This window comes from Puntigrus tetrazona, chromosome 16 (genome assembly GCF_018831695.1).
Source record: "Puntigrus tetrazona isolate hp1 chromosome 16, ASM1883169v1, whole genome shotgun sequence".
NCBI classification, from domain to species: Eukaryota; Metazoa; Chordata; class Actinopteri; order Cypriniformes; family Cyprinidae; genus Puntigrus; species Puntigrus tetrazona.
Window position 1 is genome coordinate 15,944,207 of NC_056714.1, and position 23,497 is coordinate 15,967,703.

The 23,497-nt window shown below is 36.7% G+C and overlaps 4 protein-coding genes across 6 annotated transcripts; 3 read left to right on the forward strand and 1 right to left on the reverse strand.

Moving 5' to 3' along the window:
* Positions 1-381: 381 nt before the first annotated feature.
* klhl38b (kelch-like family member 38b) lies at positions 382-3,851 on the forward strand. The gene is made up of 4 exons (XM_043260716.1): positions 382-582; positions 1,152-2,505; positions 2,592-2,697; positions 3,153-3,851. Exons 1-4 carry the CDS (start codon positions 557-559, stop codon positions 3,440-3,442), a joined length of 1,776 nt encoding a protein of 591 aa, XP_043116651.1. The 5' UTR covers positions 382-556; the 3' UTR covers positions 3,443-3,851.
* Positions 3,852-7,300: 3,449 nt separating this feature from the next.
* fbxo32 (F-box protein 32) lies at positions 7,301-13,976 on the forward strand. The gene is made up of 9 exons (XM_043260909.1): positions 7,301-7,554; positions 8,078-8,187; positions 8,265-8,314; positions 8,393-8,485; positions 10,590-10,683; positions 11,289-11,473; positions 12,755-12,937; positions 13,070-13,213; positions 13,329-13,976. The coding sequence occupies exons 1-9, from the start codon at positions 7,433-7,435 to the stop codon at positions 13,416-13,418; spliced, it is 1,071 nt and encodes a 356-aa protein (XP_043116844.1). The 5' UTR covers positions 7,301-7,432; the 3' UTR covers positions 13,419-13,976.
* A 1,486-nt stretch (positions 13,977-15,462) lies between these two features.
* prelid3a (PRELI domain containing 3A) lies at positions 15,463-19,502 on the reverse strand. Of its 2 annotated transcripts, XM_043260913.1 has the most exons (7): positions 19,316-19,502; positions 18,281-18,449; positions 17,681-17,770; positions 17,483-17,553; positions 17,214-17,316; positions 16,708-16,783; positions 15,463-16,372 (listed from the first exon to the last, which is right to left on the reverse strand). In XM_043260913.1, exons 1-6 carry the CDS (start codon positions 19,345-19,347, stop codon positions 16,712-16,714), a joined length of 537 nt encoding a protein of 178 aa, XP_043116848.1. In that variant the 5' UTR covers positions 19,348-19,502; the 3' UTR covers positions 15,463-16,372; positions 16,708-16,711. The 2 variants fall into 2 exon arrangements, with proteins under 2 accessions (XP_043116848.1, XP_043116849.1); XM_043260914.1 differs by lacking the exon at positions 16,708-16,783.
* si:dkey-29h14.10 lies at positions 18,506-23,192 on the forward strand. Of its 2 annotated transcripts, none has more exons than XM_043260912.1 (5): positions 18,506-18,655; positions 20,552-20,815; positions 20,949-20,999; positions 21,552-21,686; positions 22,418-23,192. In XM_043260912.1, exons 2-5 carry the CDS (start codon positions 20,593-20,595, stop codon positions 22,606-22,608), a joined length of 600 nt encoding a protein of 199 aa, XP_043116847.1. In that variant the 5' UTR covers positions 18,506-18,655; positions 20,552-20,592; the 3' UTR covers positions 22,609-23,192. The 2 variants fall into 2 exon arrangements, with proteins under 2 accessions (XP_043116847.1, XP_043116846.1); XM_043260911.1 differs by lacking the exon at positions 18,506-18,655 and adding an exon at positions 19,808-19,977.
* Positions 23,193-23,497: the final 305 nt, after the last annotated feature.

Below are 23,497 nucleotides of genomic sequence, written 5' to 3' on the forward strand. Positions count from 1 at the left end.
TTGGCTTCAAAGCCTTCAGCTGTTCTGTGTCCTCATCCCGGAGCCTTCATCATCCCGATGTTTAGTAACGACCGCTGCAGTAACACGAGGCTGACTTTGAAGGGGCTTAGCTCAGAAACTGGGGTCTTTCCGAGTACACGGCTTCACTCTTAGAATAGCATTCGGGCAGCCGGGGTGTTGTTTACAGCCTCGGTAAACATACACACGTGGTGGAGCATGGAGCAATTCAGACACGCCATGCAGACGGTGGAGAAACTTGTGTTGTGGAAAAACAGAGGGGGCGAGGGTGAACCACGAGGAGGTGTTAGCGGGACCAGCTCCAGTTCTGACAGAGAAGAGAGATTTCTATTTTTAGGGAGGCTGGAATGTACACTGAGGCCTCTCGAAGGATTTCTGAACAACAAATAACATACCGCGGTCGCCCCGGTCTCTATAAACATCCACCTGCCAAACTCTTGAGAGTGAGCAACTTTCAGAAGTGCGCTGATTTTGAAAACAGAGGGACGTGTTGTTTGAGGTTTGATGATAAATAGATCTTTTTGCAGGACCTTTTAGAATGTGCTTCAAATCGGCTGAGACGAGGTAAGGCAGGATATGACTGCAGGCACAACATCACCTGTGGGTTTTGTAGATAACGGCATGGCGTGTGTTTGCTATGATATATCAGTCTTCGGGTAAACTGGACAACTCAAATCTCTATGATTGTGTAGTGAACATGCAGAACTGTTAAAAGTATATGTTTTCTGGCTATAAAATATGATGACGAGGGACCAATTTCTGTTATCTTTTTATTTTTTGTCTTAAAAAGTGAAATTGCCAATTAAACCGTGCAAATGTGATGCTTTTGAAAATATTCACAGATGCAACTTCACAATCACGTTTAAGCATGTCATTGTGTCAGTCAGTTTATTATTTATTCATAGCATTCATTTTATAAATACACTTTGATGACCCTGAATGTTAGATAAAAGCTGTAAATATAATGTTGCTTCATTTAGATTTTAAATTAAATAGTTCTATGGAATGCATCTAAACTGCTGCAATTATTGTTTTTGTGTACAATTAGGAAAAATAGGCTGTCTTCTGCAATTGTGGCAACAAATATTTAAATTACAGAAAATGTTATGATCGTAAAACCTCCTTTTTTACAGCTTAGATGAGCCAATATCAGAAGTCTTGCATTTTAATGACAAAATCCTGACTTCCACTCTCCTTCTGGAGCTGAATACCTTAAGGAAGGACCGAATTCTCACAGATGTTGAGCTTTGCTCTGAGGGCAAAGAGATCCCATGTCACCGCAACGTTCTGGTGTCCAGCAGCCCTTACTTCTACGCTATGTTCTGCAGCAGCTTCCTGGAGACCCAGAAGCCCCAGATAAACCTCCAAGGTGTTCCTTATGACATCCTCAGGAGTGTGGTGGAGTATGTTTACACGGGGTCCATCAGCATCACCATGGAGCTGGTTCTCCCTCTGATGCAAGCCGCCTCAATGCTTCAGTACGGAAGACTTTTCGAGGCCTGCTCCACCTTCCTGCAGGCCCAGCTCAGTCCAGACAACTGCCTGAGCATGATCCGGCTCTCGGACATCCTGCACTGCTCAAGCTTGAGGGAAAAAGCAAGAGAGCTGGCCGTGAAGAGCTTCTCAGATGTGGTTGTCTCCGAGGACTTCTGCGAACTCTCGCTACCCGAATTGGTGAGCTACTTGGAAGACGACAGGCTTTGCGTTGAAGAGGAGCAAGTATTTGAGACCCTTCTAGCTTGGATCCACCACGACCCGTTCTCCAGACGCGGCACCATCCATGACTTATTCCGTCGTGTGAGACTAAGACATGTCCACCCTTCGTATCTTTTCCAGTTTATCGCCAACGACCCTCTAGTCCAGTCTTCAACTTTATGCACAGAAATGATCGAATCTGTTCGTCGACTTCTCTTTTCTGTCGGCACTCATTGCTCTGGCGATCTCGAGCCCATGTGGGCCGCGCCTCGGCGTCAAAACTGCAAGGAAGCTCTTGTAGTAGTAGGAGGTCGTAAGAATGGCGAGCGGACATCTCGTGAGGCGCTACTCTACGATGAGCAAACTCACTGCTGGCAGTGGCTTGCAAAAGTCCCTTTGCGGCTCTACCGACCCGCTTATGTTTGCATGCACAGCATCCTTTACGTTCTGGGTGGCTTAACCATGAAAGCAGGAGCCCAGTGCACACCTAGCAACACCGTTTACACGCTTTCTCTCAAAACAAACCAGTGGAGAATGGGAGAACCCATGCTGACGCCTCGGTACGCCCATCAGAGCTCCACCTACCTGCATTTCATTTTCATACTGGGTGGATTGACGGCCGATGGACAGCTGTCCAATGAGGTAGAGCGATACGACACCATGTTCAATCAATGGGAGACCATGGCCCCGATGCCCACCGCAGTGCTGCACCCAGCTGTAGCTGCGCATAACCAGAGGATATATGTGTTCGGAGGAGAAGACGCCATGCAGAAACCTGTTCGGATGATCCAGGTTGGACATTTCAGGGTTATTTTTGGATGTTTAGTTAGCACAAATTTCAATGATTTCAAAGTGGTAAAGATGCTTGCTTTTGATAGGTGTACCACATAGGAAGGAATCTGTGGTCTAGGATGGAAACAAGGTCGGTGAAGAACGTCTGTGCACCAGCTGCAGTGATTGATAATAAAATCTACATTGTAGGCGGTAAGAAAGGTTTTTTTGTTTGTGGTATCGTAAAAATAACATTCCTGTCAGAGTGAAATCTAAATTATTACTAAGTGATTATTATATATTATCCATAAAATCATCAAACTTCTGACTCCTAATTATTTATTTGTTTATTTATTTATGGAAAGAAGAATGATTTCTAAATGGATCATGTGACATGGAAAATTCAGCTTTGTAATGCAGAAATAAAATACATTTTAAAATACATTTAAATAGAGCACAGTTATGTTAAATTGCATTAATATTTCTTAAGGTTACTGTTTTTACTGTATCTTTAATACAACGATTAAATTCTTGGTGAGCATAATACACTTCTTTCAAAATCATTAAAAAGTATAAAATATTCCAAACTTCTGACTGTATGTCAAAATAGGAAATGAAAAAACAATAGCAATTTTCGCTTTATGTCAATTACTTTTTTGTCTCAACAGGCTACACCAGAAGAATGGTAGCCTATGATGTTAAAACCAACAGGTTTGAAAAATGTGAAAATATGAAGGCCAGGATGATGCATCACTCTGCTACTGTGGTCAACGACAAGATCTATGTCACAGGGGGCCGTTTCATTAACAGCCACGAGAGTGTGGAAGATTCAGACCGCTTTGACTGCTACGACCCAGCGACAGACTCGTGGGTGTCCAAGGGAACACTGCCATTCAAGCTATTTGACCATGGCTCAGTACCTCTGATCTATCTCTCTGATAAGTTTCTGCCTACATGAATGAATTTATGTGACAATGTAACTGTCTCTTCCTAACCTGCATTTGATAGATTTTACTGCGAAATATATAGAAGGTCTCTAAGAATGTTGCCTTTTGAATGTATGTGAAGTATTAGTAAAATATATTGTAGTAGTTATTAAAATAGCTGAAATAGACAAATAGTTGAAAAATATTTAAAATTAAGCTCAAGTCATACAAGGTATGATACTTTTTACCTTGATTTTCAAGTGTCTTTCAGATCACCTTATTTAATAAATATTTAAATGACGTTTTATGTAAATACATTCCTCCATTTTGTTAAATGATTTTTTTATTTGTGTTTTCTCACGAAGTTTGTAGCGGTTGCATTCTGTTGAAAATGAGTTTTACTTGACATTTGTTTATCATTAAATGCTAAAAAAGTTAAAATGCCCTTTTGCGTTCTTTTTGTGCATAATTTGCCTTTTCTGACCATTTAAATTTTATATAATTGACTAAAAACACACTGTAATAATTATTTGATCTGCCTCATCTCGAAGATGTGTGTGTGTGTGTGTGTGCTGTATATTTAAACCAACACACACATATATATATATATAAAAAATGTAGTATCTTTTCAGTGCATTCTTATAAGTTATTACATAGCTCTGCTGTGATACATCATCTAGATCACAGAAGATGAATCACATGACAAGCCACAGAAGGTGTCAAACATAAAGCAGCAGATGTGTGAGAAATGTGTGTCTGAGTATGAGTGTCTTTGCCCCGGCTGAGTCTTAAATGTCTTCCTGTCACTGTAACAGGTGTCAGCATGCCCAGACATGAAACTGCGAATAACAAAGAAGGTTTAAAGGAGGTTTACATTGATTATACTAAGTCACATTCGTATCTGAACATGTTGTGCTGAATGATGGGCTTCAGTCTGGGCTATAGGTGATCTGATGTTATTTAGGGAAACAAACAAGGGAGAACTTTACACCCCCAGAATCATGTGGCTGGCCCAGATAGCAGATTTGGTTGGTCCAGGATGTAAATTGAAACATTTCACAGAGTGAACCTGAGGGAATGATGAAATCTGTGTAAGAGCAACAGCAACAGGTGTGCTAGTGAGCATGTGTGCAAAACAAAAACACTTCTAGACATTTCCATCCACGTCGTTGCATGAACTTGTCGTTACATTTGCTTGTTTTGCTCTTGTTCAGACAACTGTTGAGCTTTTCTTAGCTTTAAATCATAAAATGGAAACATGGTTGTCATCTAGCCATCTACACGTCTAGGAAATCCCCTCATAGCACTTGTCCCTGAGCTGAGAACCAAACAGTGAACATGGCTTGGGAAAAGATATTTTAAGAGAAGAACAAATGTCACGTTGTTGAATGTATTTGCCTTGCAATTGAGGCAAATGCCTTCCTGATGTGCAGTTAAAATGGGTCCCAAGTCACAATGTTACTAAAACATTTCAGACATCTGTCTTTCAAAAAAGTTTATTCTACTGTACTATAATTTATATTGGATATCTGCCTAAATATTGTGCTTGTCAGTATTTCCTAAATTAAACAATGACAAAATACCACTATTCTGTATAAGAATTATAAATAAATTGGTAAATTGATAAATAAAATAAACAGTGTGTGTGTGTTTCTATTTACATAATTTTTAGATGTAATAAGCAAATGTTTTTTGTCACATGATCCTATTATATGCTCACTTGCTGCACAGGAAACATGTTATTATCATCATAATAAGTTAAAAACAGCAAGTCTCTATCATTATTGACTTGATGTTAAGTGTTACTGTTTTTATTTGAAATTAATTTATAAATACACACTTCTAAAGTGAAATATCATCCTTACTGGAAACAAATTACTTCTTGGAAAGTACTAAGTACTGGGTCCTGTGAAGCAACATGGTTCACTGAGAATGTCACTACAGTCACACTCTGTGCATGCGCTTATTCATTTTGTCATGTGCTCCTGCTGATGCATGTTTCATTTACCACTTGGTGAGGGATCTGTGACCCTCTGCATCTTTTACAGTCAATCAGACTGGCTAGAGTCAGTAGAGAGAGAGAGAGAGAGAGAGAGAGAGAGAGAGAGAGAGAGAGCAGTTCTGGAGCCTTCTACTCCACTTTAAACACAGTATGCAGAATAGTTTACAGCACCCAGCCAAGTCAGGTTACATCAGTACTGTAGTGAGGAGATGAGGAGACCAATTGTTGAGAAATGTTTCCTGTAACCTCTATCACACGCCTGAGTGTGTGCTGAATCTCAAATGTCTGTTTAACTATCGCATGGCATGCACTTCTGTTTTGATTTCAATAATAATAAAAAAAGCAAAAATATGCACAATCATAGTTCTGCCTGTCTGGAAACAGAAATAGTCTTTATAACGCAAAATCATTAAATAATGTGTATGCATGTATGTATAAACAGTTTGCATACATTTTGTTGTGCTGACTCATTTAGGTATAAATAGCCCATGTAAATACATGAAACCCACAGCTCTGCATGATAATTACAATATAATGTTAGTTTAGCATCAAGGAAGTGTAAAACACTGTTAATATGCATCTTCTGAAATTTACTCAAGCAACCATTTTCAGCTGAAAAGAATTAAAGTGTCTGAAAGTAAACAATCAACACAGAGGAACTCTTATATCTGTCTTAAAGAGATTAAATGATAAAAGGAAGCTGTGAGTTTCTCATTTCCATCAGCTCTCATTACATCATAATGTAGGGCAGCTGGGTCACATTTCTTGCTCAGTATGCAACTCATTACCAAACAAATGTGAACAGGTATTGATGAAATCAACTTCAAACGATTATATTTCCTTATCATGTGTGAAGTGCTGTTCCCTGAGTTTCATTTTACAAAACTGATGGTGTTATGTTAATAGGAGCTCGACTAGACTCTGATCAGGTTACTAAAAGGTTAAGTAGGCTAATAAGGTAAAACTTCTTTCCTTATTAAAAAGTTGTTTTCACACACACACACACACACACACACACACACACACACACACACACACACACACACACACACGTGTTGGGTTTCCATGTTTTATGGGAACTTTCCATAGGTATAATGGTTTTTATACTGTACAAACTGTATGTGTTATTGTCCTGCACCGAAACCTACCCCTTACAGAAAACTATTGGCAATTTCAGACTTTTAAAAAATGTAATCCTGTATGTTTTATAAACCCCAAAACTGTCCCCACAAGGTCAAAATTTACTGGTATTCCTATCCTTGTGGGGACATGGGGTTATGTTTGGTCCCCATAATGTTATAAATACCAGGTGCGCGCACACACACACACACACACACACACACACACACACACACACACACACACATATATATATATATAATGGATAGCATAACTAACCTCTATTTGACCCACTTCTTTACAGTCAATATAGTCTGTACATTTTAATAGAACAGAATTACATGATTTACTCCTTGATCCAAAATACCAAACTTTCTCACAGACTTTACTCTTATTTATAAAGGATACACTTATGCATGGGTAGATACTACAGTCGATGTTATGACCTTAGTCATAAGGGAAAATCAACAGAAGAGTCAGCTTTCTATGTTTAGATCACGTCTGGGTCGTTTTCTAGTGTGTTTCACAAGGAAATAAGAAATCTGGAGGTCATCACCAACGATTAAATGATATGATATTTCATAAGCGCAACGAGGACAGATGATCCAGCAGCACACCGAGCTCTACATGTGATTATGTTTCCAGTGAGGTTTTGCAATATTAAGGAAGATGATAAACAAAGCCACGTGTTGGAGAACGCGGTCCAAAGGGGGCGGGACCAGGAACATTTCCGGATTCTCCTTCTGACAATATAAATACAGCTGCGCACTTTTATCATCAGAAACGCGCTCGCGACATGATATAATATAGCGGTTAACACGCAAGAAAATCACTTCAGCGGCTTCTCGAGTCTAACGCTAACAAATCGCCTTCAGTCGTCACTGGTTTTCGCGTCTTGACAATGCCGTTTCTTGGACAAGACTGGCGGTCTCCTGGTCAAAGCTGGGTGAAAACCGAGGACGGGTGGAAAAAAACGACGAAAGATGACAACGACACGAATAACAATGTTTCAGAACGAAAGAGGTAATGTTTAACCATTAAACGGTTGCATTTTTTAGTGTTTGATCCGCTACTTTCCATGGTCCACTTCTACCAGCATCTTCAAACAAATGGCGTAGTTTGATAAACAAAAGCGTTTATACATCGGAAACCTTAAAGTCATTAACACTTTATAGTCAGAAAGACGTTTCATGGCTGAAAATAGTTATCATTATATTTTTAGTTTTGTGTTTATACGTGTCGTATATTAATATTTGTTAATGTGTATATCCAGTGCGTCTGTTTGAACGCAGTAATGTGAATATGCATAGCCTAATTTGTCTGTATAGGAGCAGTAAATAGCTGTGGTAAACAAAAAAACCTTTGAGTTTAGTTATCATCTGTTAATCACCTTGCTATTAATACCGAGAGGTCACGTAGCTCGAAATGTTTACTGTTTCTAGGTACAGATGAAAACTGCTTTATGGTCTACTCATCGAGCAGGTTGCTTAACTATGCAGATATATCCTGCACAAAGCATTTATAAAGCCTTTCACTGTGCTTCCAGCTACTGCAAAGACGAGCATGACAAGGAGAATTTGATCCTCAGCATTAATTATGATGTGGCTGCAAAGAAGCGAAAGAAGGACTTGCTGAATAACAACACAAAGATTCCTTGTGAGTATCGTCACCGCTTCTTCGTGACATTCGGACCGCTGTAAGTGCAGAAATCTTGACTCATTTCTTCTCTGCAGATTTTCACAAAGACAAATGGATTTATGTCCACAAAGGGAGCACCAAAGAGGTAAGGCGTGCGATCTACTGCAGTACGACAGAGTGGGAATTAGTAGTCGGCTAACTCCTCTTTGATCATTTCACGCAGCGTCATGGATATTGTACTCTGGGCGAAGCATTTAATCGCTTGGACTTCTGCAGTGCCATCAAGGACACCAGGCGATTCAATTATGTCGTAAGGGTGAGTTTCCGCTCGTCTATTTGTGGCAGAGCACACAGTGATAATAGCCAGACTCGGTCTCTGAAGAGGAAAGGGTTAAGTTAAGTCTTGGGCTCCGGGTATCTGCTACTGTCTTCATTCTTATCATCGCACACCAGACAAGAGGGCCTCTGGGGCCCTTTCATGGCAAAATATACAAGGACCATCATAGTGTTTTTACAGTTTAACTCCTCTTCAGTTTAGCTAAAGTCTCTTAAACTCAAGTTTGTCAATACAGCTCTGGTTTAGGGTCACCGATGAGAGGATGTTCTAGATTTACTTGCGCCATTGATGAACGCAAAGGTCATTAGCTGAGAGCAGATAAACACGGGTCGGTGTGATGTTGAGGTCATTGTCACGCAGTGTCCCAGCAGACAGCTGAGGCTGAGAAAGCTTATGAAACCAGAACGGAAAGTCAAGTGACTTAGGTGCCCTTTAACTCCCCCCCCCACCTCATGGGCCCTTCTCTCTCTGTCTGTCTGCATTGTGACCCTGAATTCTGATCTGATCACTTGACTCCACTGTTCTATAGAGTTAGCTATGATGAGCTTAAGGTGCTGGCGAACTGGGTCATGATCACATCGGATGGCAGGTATACAAAGGATCAGGATGAAGTTGTTTACTCGAACCTTTTGGCTAAGGTCATTAAAATTCAGTTCAGTGCATCATATATTTTTCTAGACATTTCCTGGCGCTGCTGAGACACTGTAGTGTCAGGTTTATCTTACAGTTTGTCTCTAGCTTGTCTGGCCTTGCGCTGATGTTGCGTTAGAGCTCGGTTACAGAGATCAGGTTTAGTAGGGATGGAAAAAGGGACCTTTGAGAAGACTTAAACAAAGACCACTAATACCTCGTAATATCATATCACTGTCATTTAGCTGTGTGAATTTACCCATGATAGTGGTGATTGCGTAATATGAATAGCTTTTGCATGCAACTAATAACTGTTTATTATTCCAAAGAGCAAGGCAGATAAAATATACTAACCTTTTTTTTTTTTTTTTTTTTTTTTTTTTTTTTTTTTTTTTTAAATAAATGCTTTTGTAATATTTAATTTTATGACGTATAATAATTTAAAAAAACCTCAAATGTGACATTTTGGTCACATAATATTTACTTGCATTTCAAACAATCAAATATTAATTTCATTTGAATGGAACAACAGGTTTGCTATATTAATTTTAGCATCAATAATATGAATGGAATGTTTCTGCCACATTGACAACCGCTAACATGAAGCAGACGAAAGCTATTAAAAAGATATTACACTCTGGTATCATACCAAAAGCCAAACTTATGGTATTATGGTCAAATAAAAAATTAAATCTATAAATTAAAAAAATAAATAAATTAAAAAAAAAAAAAATATATATATATATATATATATATATATATATATATATATATATATATATATATATATATATATATATATATATATATATATTTGTGTGTATACATAAGATATTGACAATACACACAGTAGACAAAAACGTTTTGTAATAACTATTACACAATTTTCTTTTTTTTAATCAAATGAATGCAGCCTTGGTGAGCCTCTTTAAAAACGTAAAAATCGTACCAAACATTCATCAGGGGTTCTCTGTAGGGGAGGGTAAGAATGACAATGCTCACATGTTGCTGGGTCGAGTGTGGGTCAGTGTTGCTCCATGATGTTGACTATGCTGATATTACATGCCAGTCATGCCGCCCAACACAGCACAGCTCTCACTATCTGCTCTTGGCTGTCCTTCCTTTTGAAAATGAACTTGGGTGTTGGGAATCTGCTCTTGTCAAGCTGATAACATGCATATGCACAAACAGAATTACAATACAGTTAGCACTTTGTTTCACCATCCATTTGAAGCATCTGAAGGAACTGTTCTTTTGTCTTCAAAACGCCTAAACAACAACACTGCTTAAACAGACATGAGCCAGAGTGCATTTGTACGTGGAGAGAGTGTCCCATTTCTGAGTCTTTTGTTTTTGCCAAGGCTGAAGAGAGTGGAATATAACAGTCTGTAAGTAATGCTGGGACACGCAGTCTCTTAGTCTGACCTCTGAAATTTATGTCTTAACATTTCAGCTGCTGGAGCTGATCGCCAAGTCCCAACTGCCTTCGCTGAGTGGAGTGGCACAGAAAAACTACATGAACATTCTGGAAAGGGTTGTGCAGAAAGGTAAGCTTTCTTACTAGTGTCTCGCACTCTCACCATCTCATTACCAAACCATTAGTCAAAGTGAATCATCAACAGTGTCTGTTTACATCTTCACAAAGATTATTTACTCGGAGGCTTGTACTCAAATTCTCATGTGGCTAATAGGAAACATAAAAAAAGTAACAAAATCGAAAAACAAAATCAGTTTGGTGGGCTTAACCAGTAGCTCGTAGCTGAATGGAAATTTCATGATTTCCTGCATTGGAAAGAGCGACAAGCCTCAGAGAGCCAACAGGAACGTCAGATGTATTGTAAACCAAAAGTCGTCTCGGCTAAACAAAGGTGCAGGTTGTTATGGGAAACTAAACTGCTCACTTTGCAGGCTACGTCATATTCGAATCGCTTTATTAATTCACCTGTCACTCTTTTATTCTTCATTTTTTGATTTAAATGTCTTATTCATCATGGAAAGGTATTCTGTTTTGATCCGTGTGTTATGAAAGCATCAGGCATGAACTTAAAGTATCCCGTGACAGACACCAGATCCTGTCAGCACTGTTGGACTCATGTTGTTGTGCAAACTTGAACTTGTTAGTTACTAACTAAACATTTGCACTCTTTTTCAGTTCTTGAGGATCAGCAGAATGTTCGACCGATTAAGGAACTGCTGCAAACGCTGTATGCGTCGTTGTGCAGTCTGGTTCAGGACATGGGCAAGTCCGTCCTGGTGGGAAACATCAACATCTGGGTGCATCGCATGGAGAACATACTGCAGTGGCAGCAGCAGCTTGACAACATTCAGATCAACAGGGTAAGTGTAAAACTTAATTTAATTCTAGACTAACTTTTTTTCACCCTCCTGTCGCTTCAAACCTCTAAGACTTTTTTCCTATTTCAAATGCAGAATGTTTTAGCTGCTCTTTTCTGCACCATAAATATTACTTGTGAATTAAAGCCAAACATTAAGTTAGATCTTGAGATCTTTGGTCACCATTCACTTTCATTTATATGAAACTATTTTAGTTGAGAGTAACAACATTGATAAATTATATTTTGGGGGTGAACTGTATTATGATTGCTGTCAAACAATTAATCACGATGAATCCCATCCAAAGAACGTTTTTGCTTACATATTATATGTGTATTGTGCTTATTATGCACAGACACACATGCTGTATATATTTTGAAAATAGTTATTATATTTTATATTATATACAAATATATTAGTGCTGGGCAACAATTAAGCACATTTAAAATAAGTTTTTGTTCACATTATATGTTTTTTGGGGGGGTTAAATGATGTGACAATTAGAGATTAGACAATACAGAAATTGAAATCTGCTTGCTAATACACACTTTACTCATATTCACGTAATACTGATGTTATTAACATGAATAATTTGTGAGTAAAGTACAACAACAATAATAATTTGCAGGTTTTGATGTGATATGAGCTAATTGATCATTTGATTTGATCACCAATGGTAGCATGAATTACTATAATGCTTTTTCCCTCAGTGGGTCAGATTAAAGTGTAGCAGACCTATTACTTGTTCAGATGACAATAAAATAAAAATGTTCACCTTTGTGATGACTGACAGCTAAACATTCACCTCAACAGATTCCTCCACGCCGAACAACTCACGCATAGGATAAAATGCAAGTTTTTAAACCTAGATGGTGACAAAAACGCAAAGCTTACGGACTGCAGCTTTAAATATATTTATATATTAGATAAATTATATGAATATAAATATATGTAAACACATGTAAATATTTTCTAAATATATACTGTATGTGTGTGTCTTTTTAAATATATCTAATAAATGTAAAACATAATACACATATATTATGTACGCAAAAACGTCTTTTGGATGTGATTAATCACTGTTCCGCACTAATATATAATACATAAACAGCCTTTTTTCTGAAATATATAAATGCATAATACAAGTGTGTACTGTATATATTATGTAAACAAAAACGCGACGCGATTAATCATTTGACAGCATTGCTTAGACATATAAACCATATTTTAGGATGTTCTCCGATCATGAATGTAAACAGAAACCTCCTCCTTTCACTTGTCCAGCCCACAAACACAGGGATGACCTTGCTCGATCTTCCGGCTAGCTTACAGCTCAACATCATGCACCATCTCTCAGACGGACGAGATCTGGTTAGCCTGGGTCAGGTATGCCCTGACCTGAGCGTGCTGACAGAAGATCGGCTGTTGTGGAAGAAACTCTGCCAGTATCACTTCTCAGACAGACAGGTAGACAGACGTCTGTGGCTCTTCAGATGGAATGCAACACACTTGCTTGAAGAACTTGCATATTTATGTGGCTGTTTATAAGGTAAATCTTGCGCTAAATTTGGTTAAAGTCATTTGGTATGTTCTTCGCAGATCCGCAAGCGCCTAATGGTGTCGGATAAAGGACATTTGGAGTGGAAAAAGATGTATTTTAAGTTATGCCGGTGTTACCCTCACAAAGAGCAGTACAGTGACACATTACAGTTCTGCACACATTGCCACATCCTGTTCTGGAAGGTGAGACTAAATTCATTTCTAGCTTTTCACATTTTTTTGAAAGTACATCACTTTTTTTTTTTCCATGTATAGTCCTTTTATGGCAATAACTGATTTTTTTGTGTGTTCACTTCAGGATACAAACCATCCTTGCACTGCCAATAACCCGGAGAGCTGCTGCAAGGCCGTGTCTCCACAGGGTTTCATCAACCTTTTCAAGTTTTAGGAGGCGTTGCATTGCTGCCCTGTAAATAGTGTCAATAGTGCAAAGGATTCCTGGATGACTTGAGGCAGGGGAAAAAATTAGAAGCAGGTGTCATAATGTTTTGTGGAGAAGTTTGGAAACCGAATGTACTCAAAATATGCAAGGAGATAAACTAAAAAGCTGTGTTGGGGATCTGTGTATTTATAAAGGATTTTTTTTATTTATTCAGCATGGATCTTGTTTACTTAAGAGAGGTTATAATAAGGTTAAGGAAAAGGATGTTTAAATTGATCCTACATGCATAAAATATGTTGCCCTTATGCTGTCAGGATGCACTGGTTTCTTCTGTGAATGTAATATAGGTTTGATTTTTGGCAACACAAACATTTATTAGATGGCATAATTGGTGCTTTAGCAAGTGCATGGGAATGTTTACCAAAATGGCCTTAACACTGGTGTGCAATACTTTTCTAAGTACTTTTTTTTTTCACTTTTATACATTTGATATTCTCAGTGGTTTGCAATTTAAACCTGCTTTGTTTTTCTAAACAATAAATACACCAATATGTTGTAAGCAGATCTGAAGTGTAAACTCATCCAAGGTGCCTTATTCTGAGTGGTCATAAACTTAAAAGCGGTCATTCGTTTGCAAATGGTTCTTTCTGAATAAAACTTCTGAATCATATTAATTCAGCTTTATAATACAGGAATCGATTTAATAAAGTGTTTATATAGATCCTATAGTGAATTTATTACAGTAACTTTAACTTTTGCCTGTTTTGGATCTTCTTTCAGTAAGTAATTTCTATGCTTACTATGTTATCTTTGGTATTTGAAGAACATACTTGGCAAAGAATTACAAAAAACAAGATCTATAAATAACAAGAAGTTATTGGTATTGTTGATATAATCCACAATTTATCATCGGCTAACAAGATTTTTTACTGCCATCTTGTGTACAAGAGATGTTTTTTTTTTGTAAAATTATGGGTTGAATATGTCTGATGGTGACTCTGTGTATATATATATATATATATATATATATATATCTGTGCTCTATAAATATTTATTTATAGTACTGGGTTCTTTTATTTACATGATTTTAACTCTGACTTCACTACTAAATACACAAAATAATTCTGTACTAAAAAAAAAATATTTACTGTTGAATTACCCAGTAATATTTTGATATTAGAATATATCTCAAGAAAATATAATATTCTTCGCGTCATATTAATCTCATTAACACCAGTCATGTGCTGAAAAACACTGCCAGGAGTAAACGGCACAGTTAACCAACACTGACCCTTCAATGCTGGCATCTGTGCATATTTATGTATGAATAGCCATAGCCATTAAAATAAATTCACATCACAGAGAAAAACTAGCATTAAAAGAAACTGTAAAATGTTATTTAGTTTCTTTTAATAAGTTCCTCATCCTCCACATAAAGAGAAAAAACAGGGTTTGAGTTTGCATTAAAAGAACATTTAATACCACGGCATTTAAAATACTTTATTAGCATAAATTATGCATGACTTATTTGCCCCCAGACCATCAAAAAATGCATTAAAATGTCACAGTTAAATGAGAAATGGAGCTGTAACGATTTTCTGCTGTTCCTTAATTAACAAAAGGCTTAAGTCTGAGTGTCATGTAATACGTTACAAAGACATTTCAGTCTGTTCAACAATATCAAAGCTAAAAAATATTACATTATGAAATATATAATTCTGAAACTCATCTGGCTAGATGACTCAAGTACAGTACAGACCAATTTTAAGTTTGTTTACTTCTGCTTGGTGGTGTTTCATCATGCTTTTCTTTCCAGTGGAGGAGCTTTACACAATTTCAAGTAAGTTATTTCATTTTCCCTAAGTCCAGTACTCCAGTGACTAGTGAAGTAATTGTTTAATTAGCTGTGACACTGATGAGCATTTCATTCGTTGAAACAACTAGCGAAACGATTAAATACCTTACAAATATACAATAACAAGGAAGCCTTTAGTAAAATAAGACATTAAAAAAACGATGTTATTAACACAATATGTTCGAGGTGTTTCCATTTCAGCTTTTCAAACTCAGTTTAATATTTTTTCAAAATGTCTTTTCTTTTAAAAATCGCCAGTAGGGGGCTCCATAAGACCTTAACAATTATTTGTTTAGATTTTGACAAGCAATGATTTTAAATAAAAAACAGTTTACAAATGCAACACAAGTTTGTCAAAGATGATACACTGAACTGAAAAGGAAAACGTGTATTGTGACATTTTTCCCACATAATAACGCGAACATGCTTTTCGTACTGAACCACAGCAATATTATAAGAATAAAATTTAATGAAATAAGATTTTTTTTTACATAACCATAAATAAGCATTCAATCATATCATTCTACTAAATAAAATAAACAGCCTTTACAAATGAATTGATAATATGTTCACATTGTGTAAAGAAGCAACATAAACTTGTTTAAATTATAGAATATATAGAATGTTATTACAAAATAACTTTTCATAAGTTATAGTATCTATTCTACAAGTTTTATTTAGACTTTATTAGTTAATTACACTTTATGACTATCCATGCAAACAACCAAATCAACTTCCTGTTAATCATGTCTTTAAAAAAATTAAGGATGCACCAAAAATATTACATTTCCAGATATTCTGAACTTTAATGTGCTTAATTTCCGAATTAACAACCGACTGATACTGGGATCCCTGTTATAGCATTAAAAGAAATCTAAAATAAGAGGTAGTCAGTGCAGTGCATACATGTTTTGTAGCGACATTCAAAACTCTATACAGTTTTGTCTGTAATAGTGCAATTTTATGAGGTCTTAAATCCAACAGTGCATCAAGGAGCACTAATTTGACTACCTTCCAATACAGACATCAACACACAGAGAGACGGGCCAAAGTCACGCAGGCCAGATGTGGTTTTAGAGCTGGTGCTGCTGCTTACTCATGGGCTCTGAAAGCACATATTAATATCAAGTAAAAATATCAAGTAAAAAAAAAAAAAAAAAAAAAAAAAAATATATATATATATATATATATATATATATATATATATATATATATACTTTTTTTTTTACTTTTTGATGGTTATTGCCTTAAATTAAAAACTTATATTTATTGTAAAACAAATACATATACATATGTTTATTTGCATACAGAATAGAATATTTATTTTGTAAACATTTACATATTATTAAATAACCTATAGTACTAATGCATATGACAAAACCCACTACGTGCCATTTCTGTTTTGCACCACCCAAAGACAGGTGCTAGATGAAACATTACCTGTTCAACACAAGTCACACAAAGGGACATTTTCCCTTTCAGAGTTTTGAATGATCCATTCAATTGCGTCCCATCCCTATGACAAAAAAAACCCTTTAGATCTTCATACTTTATTCAGAGGCTTGAATAATGCTTCATCTATAGTGCATTAAATAATATTAGGTTTTTGTTTTTAGAACTGCTAAGAAAGAAACTAAAACAATTAATAAAACTAAACTAAACTAAAAAAAAAAAACATCCACAAAAACAACAGGGTTTCCCTGATAGGGACCAAAAAAAAACAATATTAGTGCTTTGAAGTTACTTATTTTTGGTGCTTCTCTGATTGTGTCAGCAGGAAAAAAGGAAGTACTAAGTTCTCATTTATTTAGAGAATAGAAAACTTTCATTTAGTACTTGATGAAACACATGAATACACATGTGACATTGACACTACGTCGAGTGGGATATTCCAAGGATATTTGGTCAAATTAATATTTTTCATTACATTACATGAACTGATTTACCTTTCTTGCATTAGCTGACATGGTTAGAGCCATCAGTCCCTCAAGATAGCTGCTCAGACTGACCCCCTTCACGGTGATGATCGCCTCTTGGGTTAATACAGTGCTGCAAAAGTAACACAAACGTAATTTTCAGACACTGGTGTTTGATATTCAGTTTGATATTCCATATTTAACGTATTATTGCTTTCTGTTTGTACGGCTTGCATGTATATTGATGCAAATATTACAATTAGCTCTTAAAAAATATGCTTACAAATGGCTTTACTTACACCTCTGGATTTTCTGGATGGGGCCTGTAGACAAGCCTTTCATCAACTGATATTAAATTAGTTAGGGTTATCTAAAGGTGAAAAGGAATTTATTTAGAACAGCGTAAAATGAAGATGTGAATTCTTAAAACCACTTTCCATTAAAACAATCATAGCTTTCTATAATGCATAACTGTTAAATGTTAAACCAACACTCACGTTCGTTGAGCAAAGCTCCATTTTTTTCTCTTCTGGGTCCACAATGGAATGCTCTTTTACATATGTGACGGTCCGATTTGTCCCTAAAATCTAAAAAAAAAAAAAAAAAAGGAAGATCCTTATAAGCCAGTTTATCTTAATCAGGAGGTCCCTAGAAATCTTCCAAGAGACTTTATTATGACGTAAAATTGTTTTAAATAAGCCAAAACACTACAATAATCAAACATATTCCTTATTAATTCACCGCCTCAATGTTTTTTTTTCGTAATGTCTTGAAAAACCTGGTTATAGGAGGTAGTCTTTTGTTACAAGTTTGACAGCTAGTTATGCCAAGCTCCAAAATATTTATCAGTTAAAAACCTTGTTTACAAATCCTTATCCTTCATCTCTATCAAACGAGGGCCATGGAGTCAAAGACACTGCAATCCACTGTTAAAAGTACGGTTGTATACACTTTCATATTGCTAAAGCTATTAAATATCGCTTCAGATTGGACGGGTAATTATGTGCTTTAGAAATAAAATATACATGATATGCGAGATGTAGAAGCTGTAATATAAATAAGAGAGATATTTGGCAGCGTGACGCATATCTTCTAACCGCTCTGACGACTGCTGGAAGCCCCCACTCCGTGCTGAGCAGCCGATGACTGTGAAGACGTCCATTTGTGTCCAAGTTCCTGTCAAGAACGTCCACCCCGACGACACTAGGGTTCATCGGATTAGGATACTTCCTCATAGCCGCTTTGATCACGGTCTCCCAAGGGTAGCTGTGTGAATACAATCAAAAACACATGACAATAGATTTCAGCTGTTTATGAGGAACATCACTGTACCAGCGCTGACCGCGTAAGCAAAACACAGTAAAGGGAAATTTAGCTTAAATATTGAAGAGGAAGCAATTTTTGCCAGTGTAGTTCATCATCAGCAACAAACATCACACTCATAACATGAGAGGCTGGCACCTTAAATAAAGGTTAGTTTGAAATAATTAATTTCCACATAATGAATCATTTCTGAGCGAAACTAATGACTTCATTTAAAAAAAACTTTGAAATATACTGGTTTTGCACAATTCGGTTTTGGAGATCTGATGAATCGTATTGCATCACAAATCGAGCTGGTTTAGTGGTTTTGGTTGATTTGAGGTGGTCTTCTCGGTTGGTTTTATCTGTTAACCAAATAAAACCCTTCTAATACAGGCAAACGACGAGCCGGGTCGTTTATAAATATGGAAGCAGACGACATTTTAGTAAACTTTTGAAATTTACTGACAGGCGGGGGAGAAAACTTTCTGTAAAAACACCTAAATAAGGTGTAACTACATTGATGGGTATTGTTAGTAACACAGTTGTGAATAGGAACAGTGAGTCGCGTAAGGACATGGCGCAAAACTGTAATAACAGACGTTCGCAGACAAGCGAACCGGCTAGGCCCAAATTAACGCATATTCGCAATTAAAGCTCAGATTTGTGTTACGCGCGAGATGTAATTGTTTAAAAGCCAAAAGTGTCCGAAGGAAGCCGTTTCCGGATACTAGCTCTACCAGAGGGAATCGGGATGCAAATCCTGACGGAGAGGATGCTGGAATCTGTGCACGCGAGCGCTGCGTCCGTCCTGAACGCTGCTCGTCTACCTGAATATGTGCTCGGTGCTCCAAATCTTCATTTTTGCGACAGTTAGAAAGTGCCTCCAAACGACGGTGGACTGTAAATCTCATGCATTCGTATTTTCTCGCTCTGCTTCCATCATACCGGCTTCGAGATGCTCCTCATCTAATCAAGTGCAGCGGAACCTCCCTGTTAGAAAAGCAGCTACCAATAGAAATCAAGCGTTGTGCTACTGACGCTCGCAGGCGGCTTGATGTGCATCAGTGTTGCGCTACGAACGTGCAAAAGTGCATTTATTGTAAGAAAAATAATGTGTTATTGATTTCAACGCTCGGCGGTATCAGACGCGCATTATTTTAAACTCTTTTTCTGTTCATTTGACTGCTAAAGACAAGCACGTACGCGTGTTGGTGCCGCTAAATTGCGTTTATCGAAGACGAGGTATATTAATAATGTAAACTTTTGATGTTGTTGTTGTTCGCATGTTAGCTGCGGTTGACCAGAATGACATAATGCACTCGGGGAAATTCTTGTCTGGAAATTACGTTCTTAACGCGCATGCGCACAACTCCCACGTATATCAATGGAAGTAGTGTTGGGTTTCCAGAAGCCGTCAGAACTACTTTACCTTGTAGTGATATTTGTTATTACTAGTAATAGATGGACAGCACCGTTGGTATATCCTCTGGTAAGTTTCTAACTCGTAGCCCACATCTCCTTATGCCACATACGTTGTGTTTAGTTAGTTTGTTTTGGGGAAAGTGACAACTGTGAATGTGACAATAAGGAAGCGCAAATGAAAATCAGTATAGCTGTCGAAACTGTAAATGTTGTTTTAAGTAGGCTATTGAAGCAAATACAGGGTGAATGATCCAAAACAGTTGGTACTGTATATTCGGTGAATGAAAAGGTGTACCTTCAGTTATTTTTAATGTCACAACCCTCGTAAAAGTAAATTCTTAATAGCAATATGTAATTTCAGCTGATTTAATAATTCAGTTTTTTAGCATAAAAGTTGAAATGGCTTGCTGTAAGTTGTTATCAAATATATTTTCTGCAATTAAAATAATAATAAAAATGCAACTTTCTTTTATGAACAGTTTCTTAACATGTTAAGATCAAGGCAACTGAGTGTTAAACTTGTTTGTCTCACTTCATCAGTACAACTTTGAATGCATTTATTGGATGTATTAGGCTACATTCTGTCTTGTTTGAAGATTCTTGTATTGTAAACAGCTCTCTCTTGTTCTTTTCCCCAATAGATAAACAATTACAACGCTATTTGGGCTCCCTAAGTAAGTGTATGACTGGGTGCTTGGTTCAAAGGATGTCCAGCTGTTTGTCCCGATCTCGCACGATCACGGTGTACGAAGAACAGGTTATTACGTCCCAGCCCACGGACATGCAGAAAGCCTCCAGGCTGATGCAGATTGTCATTAAAAAAGGTCAAAGTGCATGCAGTTTGTTCTTCACATGCCTTGGGATTTGTGACCCAGTGTTGTACGAGAATGTTACGGGATTCCCAGGTTGGTCAATCTATCAAAAATTAATGATATATGTATATATATATTTAATTTGCCACAGTCTGGATTGTTTATTCGTTTCTCATTTGTCCATTTATTTCTATGTCTTCTTTTCTTGTGACATGCTATCATTCAGCACAATTTAATCCAGAGGACCATCAACATGCAGAGCAAATTCCTCTTTCAGGTAGATATCTTTGCATATTCACTTACCGGTGATATATCTTGTCGTATACTATTTCATTTGTGCTCTGTTGTTTTAGGAAATATCAGGGGTATCCCTTGTTGGAAAATCCAGCATATGCTGGTTAGGTATGTTTTGAAGCATGGCTGCTGGTTTGAGCTAGTACAAGCTGCTCCTTAAATGGTCCTGAGCTGCTTATGACTTAAGGTAGCTGCTTAGGACCAGCCAAGGACCATGTTAAACCAGCTCAAACCAGCCATGCTTCAAAACTTACCTAACCAGCATATGCTGGTTTTTCAACAGGGTCAGTGGAGACATTTTTTTATCACTTCCTGTTCAGTGGTTACAATTCTACTTCCTGTTGTTGTCTCATTCTTGTTTGAAAGATTACCTCACCCACTAAGTACTACAGGTATTGCTATGAAAAAACCGCATACTTTATTTTTTAAAAGCATGCATGACTAAGAGCCTTGTTTTGCTGTCCCACATTCCTTTGATGCAGTGCTGTACCTTTGCTCATATTGATGTCTTTTGTTTTTTGTCTTCTCTTTTCAGAAAAACTGCAATTTACACCTTGTATTATAAACATACAAAACTCTTCCCTGACCAACTGTATTATTGGAAACAACAATCGCCAATGCATTACCTGTGACCAGCATTCTTTGCTTGCTCAAAATGATGCAAGCAATGGTAAGTGTCTGTATGTGTATGTGTGTGAGTGTGTGTGTGTACATAAACAGTTTATTGTGTTTTATATGTTTGTATAAAATGTAAAAATAACCTATTCAATACTATTCTTTTTTATTCTGTTAGTTTAGATTTTCTAAACATGTTGTGTGAATTAGACACAATAATAACAGGGTTTCTGAAGGTCTTAAAAAGGTGTTTAAAAAGTCTTAATTTACCCCTTCCAAACATTATGACCAGAGAATAGATCTTAAATTGGAGCAGAAAAGTCTTAAAAGTTGCAAACAAATAAATAACTAATCTTCCTCGGTAATTTATGTTCTTGTTTTTTAATGCAACTATCTGAACATTCTTATATCAAGATACACTAAGCACATGAAGCCTTGTTTTCTGAGCAGTTGAAGACAATAGCATTAATTAATGCTTAAAACAGCAACATCAAGCATCTGTGAACAGGGAATGAAAATCTAATTGATTTAGTGTCAACCCACTTCATTTTGATCAGTTTATCAGAAAATAAAGCTTTCTGTTTTATGTCATTTTGCTTATTAAGTAAATGTATTTTCATTTAAGGATCTACTATTGAAAAATTTAAAATACCTTTATTAAACCTGCAGAAACCCTAAACAGAGTGTTATATAATGATTGTATATATGAATAACATATGAATAATAATAAATATATATATATATATATTTAATTGATTATTTGTATTATATATTTTTTACAAACAGTGAATGAAATGCCGGATACTGAGAGCAGAGATCAACTGCTCCCAGTGCAGGACACAATAAGTGGCAACAGCGTTCACATGGAGAGATCCAACATAGAGTATGTAATTATAGGCGACCATAACAGTATGACAGTCACAGAGTACTCGGAGTTTGAAGAGGACACAGAAACTGAGCCAGAAGTGATTGGTTAATACGTGTGAAAAGGCAGGAGGGCAAACTCACAGTTTTGGAGAGCTGCACATTGTCAACTCGCCTTACCAGGCCTGACCTGTGATCGGACGATAAAAGCATAGTATATGCTTTAAACGGACCAGTGCTCAGACGCTGCCAAACACACCATTATCCTTTATCGTGGATTTGTCGAAACCTGTGTGCCTTGAGGTAGTAATGATATTTGATGCTGCCTTGATTGTTACTTAACATGACTGTTACTGACTGTTTCTCATGTTTTAATGGGTACATCAATATTTATTTGTTCAACAGAAATGTATCAAAGTACATATGTTGCCTTAAGCTTTTTGTGATGATTATGTCTTTCAATAACGTTTGTATATATAACTTAACTTAATATCTATTGATATTAATTGTGATAGATACTTCTAATATTTTATTTGATAATGTGTATATATATATTCTGTTATAGAATTTTGTTTGGAATGTCACTAGTGAGATATGACCTGTTCAGTCATTTTATTTATACTGAAGAAGGAATGAAACTTACTCATTTGTTATTCTGGAGTAATAGTTTGAAATAAATGTGAAATTTGAAATTGAACCAATGCCCTTGAAGTTCCCTCTCAGTTGGTGAAGCTGTCAAAAAATATATATAATAATTAAAATATTAATTTAATTCATAGCAGTGTAGAGAAATCACAGTCATTGAAAGCCTTGTCCAAGAAGGTCTGCAATCTAAGAAATGTTTTTTTTATGATATTTAATTCATAGCAGTATTTAATTAATTGTGTATTATAAATGTCCTGCATTTTAAATGACCTTTGCAAAAATATTGGAGTTCCTTTTAATGAAAACTATTACATCAGAATTTTCTATCAAACCATACATTAACGGAAAGCTCATGTA

Coding starts and splice junctions, on each gene's coding strand:
- klhl38b (XM_043260716.1), top strand. CDS start 557: ATGTGCTTCAAATCGGCTGAGACGAG. Junction 583..1,151: donor TTCAAATCGGCTGAGACGAG/GTAAGGCAGGAT, acceptor CCTTTTTTACAG/CTTAGATGAGCCAATATCAG. Junction 2,698..3,152: donor TAAAATCTACATTGTAGGCG/GTAAGAAAGGTT, acceptor TTGTCTCAACAG/GCTACACCAGAAGAATGGTA.
- fbxo32 (XM_043260909.1), top strand. CDS start 7,433: ATGCCGTTTCTTGGACAAGACTGGCGGTCTCCTGGTCAAAGCTGGGTG. Junction 8,486..10,589: donor GATTCAATTATGTCGTAAGG/GTGAGTTTCCGC, acceptor TTAACATTTCAG/CTGCTGGAGCTGATCGCCAA. Junction 11,474..12,754: donor ACAACATTCAGATCAACAGG/GTAAGTGTAAAA, acceptor TCACTTGTCCAG/CCCACAAACACAGGGATGAC.
- prelid3a (XM_043260913.1), bottom strand. CDS start 19,347: ATGAAGATTTGGAGCACCGAGCACATATTCAG. Junction 18,450..19,315: donor AGCACCGAGCACATATTCAG/GTAGACGAGCAG, acceptor GTATTCACACAG/CTACCCTTGGGAGACCGTGA. Junction 17,771..18,280: donor TTCCAGCAGTCGTCAGAGCG/GTTAGAAGATAT, acceptor TTTTTTTTTTAG/ATTTTAGGGACAAATCGGAC.
- si:dkey-29h14.10 (XM_043260911.1), top strand. CDS start 19,950: ATGGACAGCACCGTTGGTATATCCTCTG. Junction 21,000..21,551: donor AGAGCAAATTCCTCTTTCAG/GTAGATATCTTT, acceptor TTCTCTTTTCAG/AAAAACTGCAATTTACACCT. Junction 21,687..22,417: donor TCAAAATGATGCAAGCAATG/GTAAGTGTCTGT, acceptor TTTTACAAACAG/TGAATGAAATGCCGGATACT.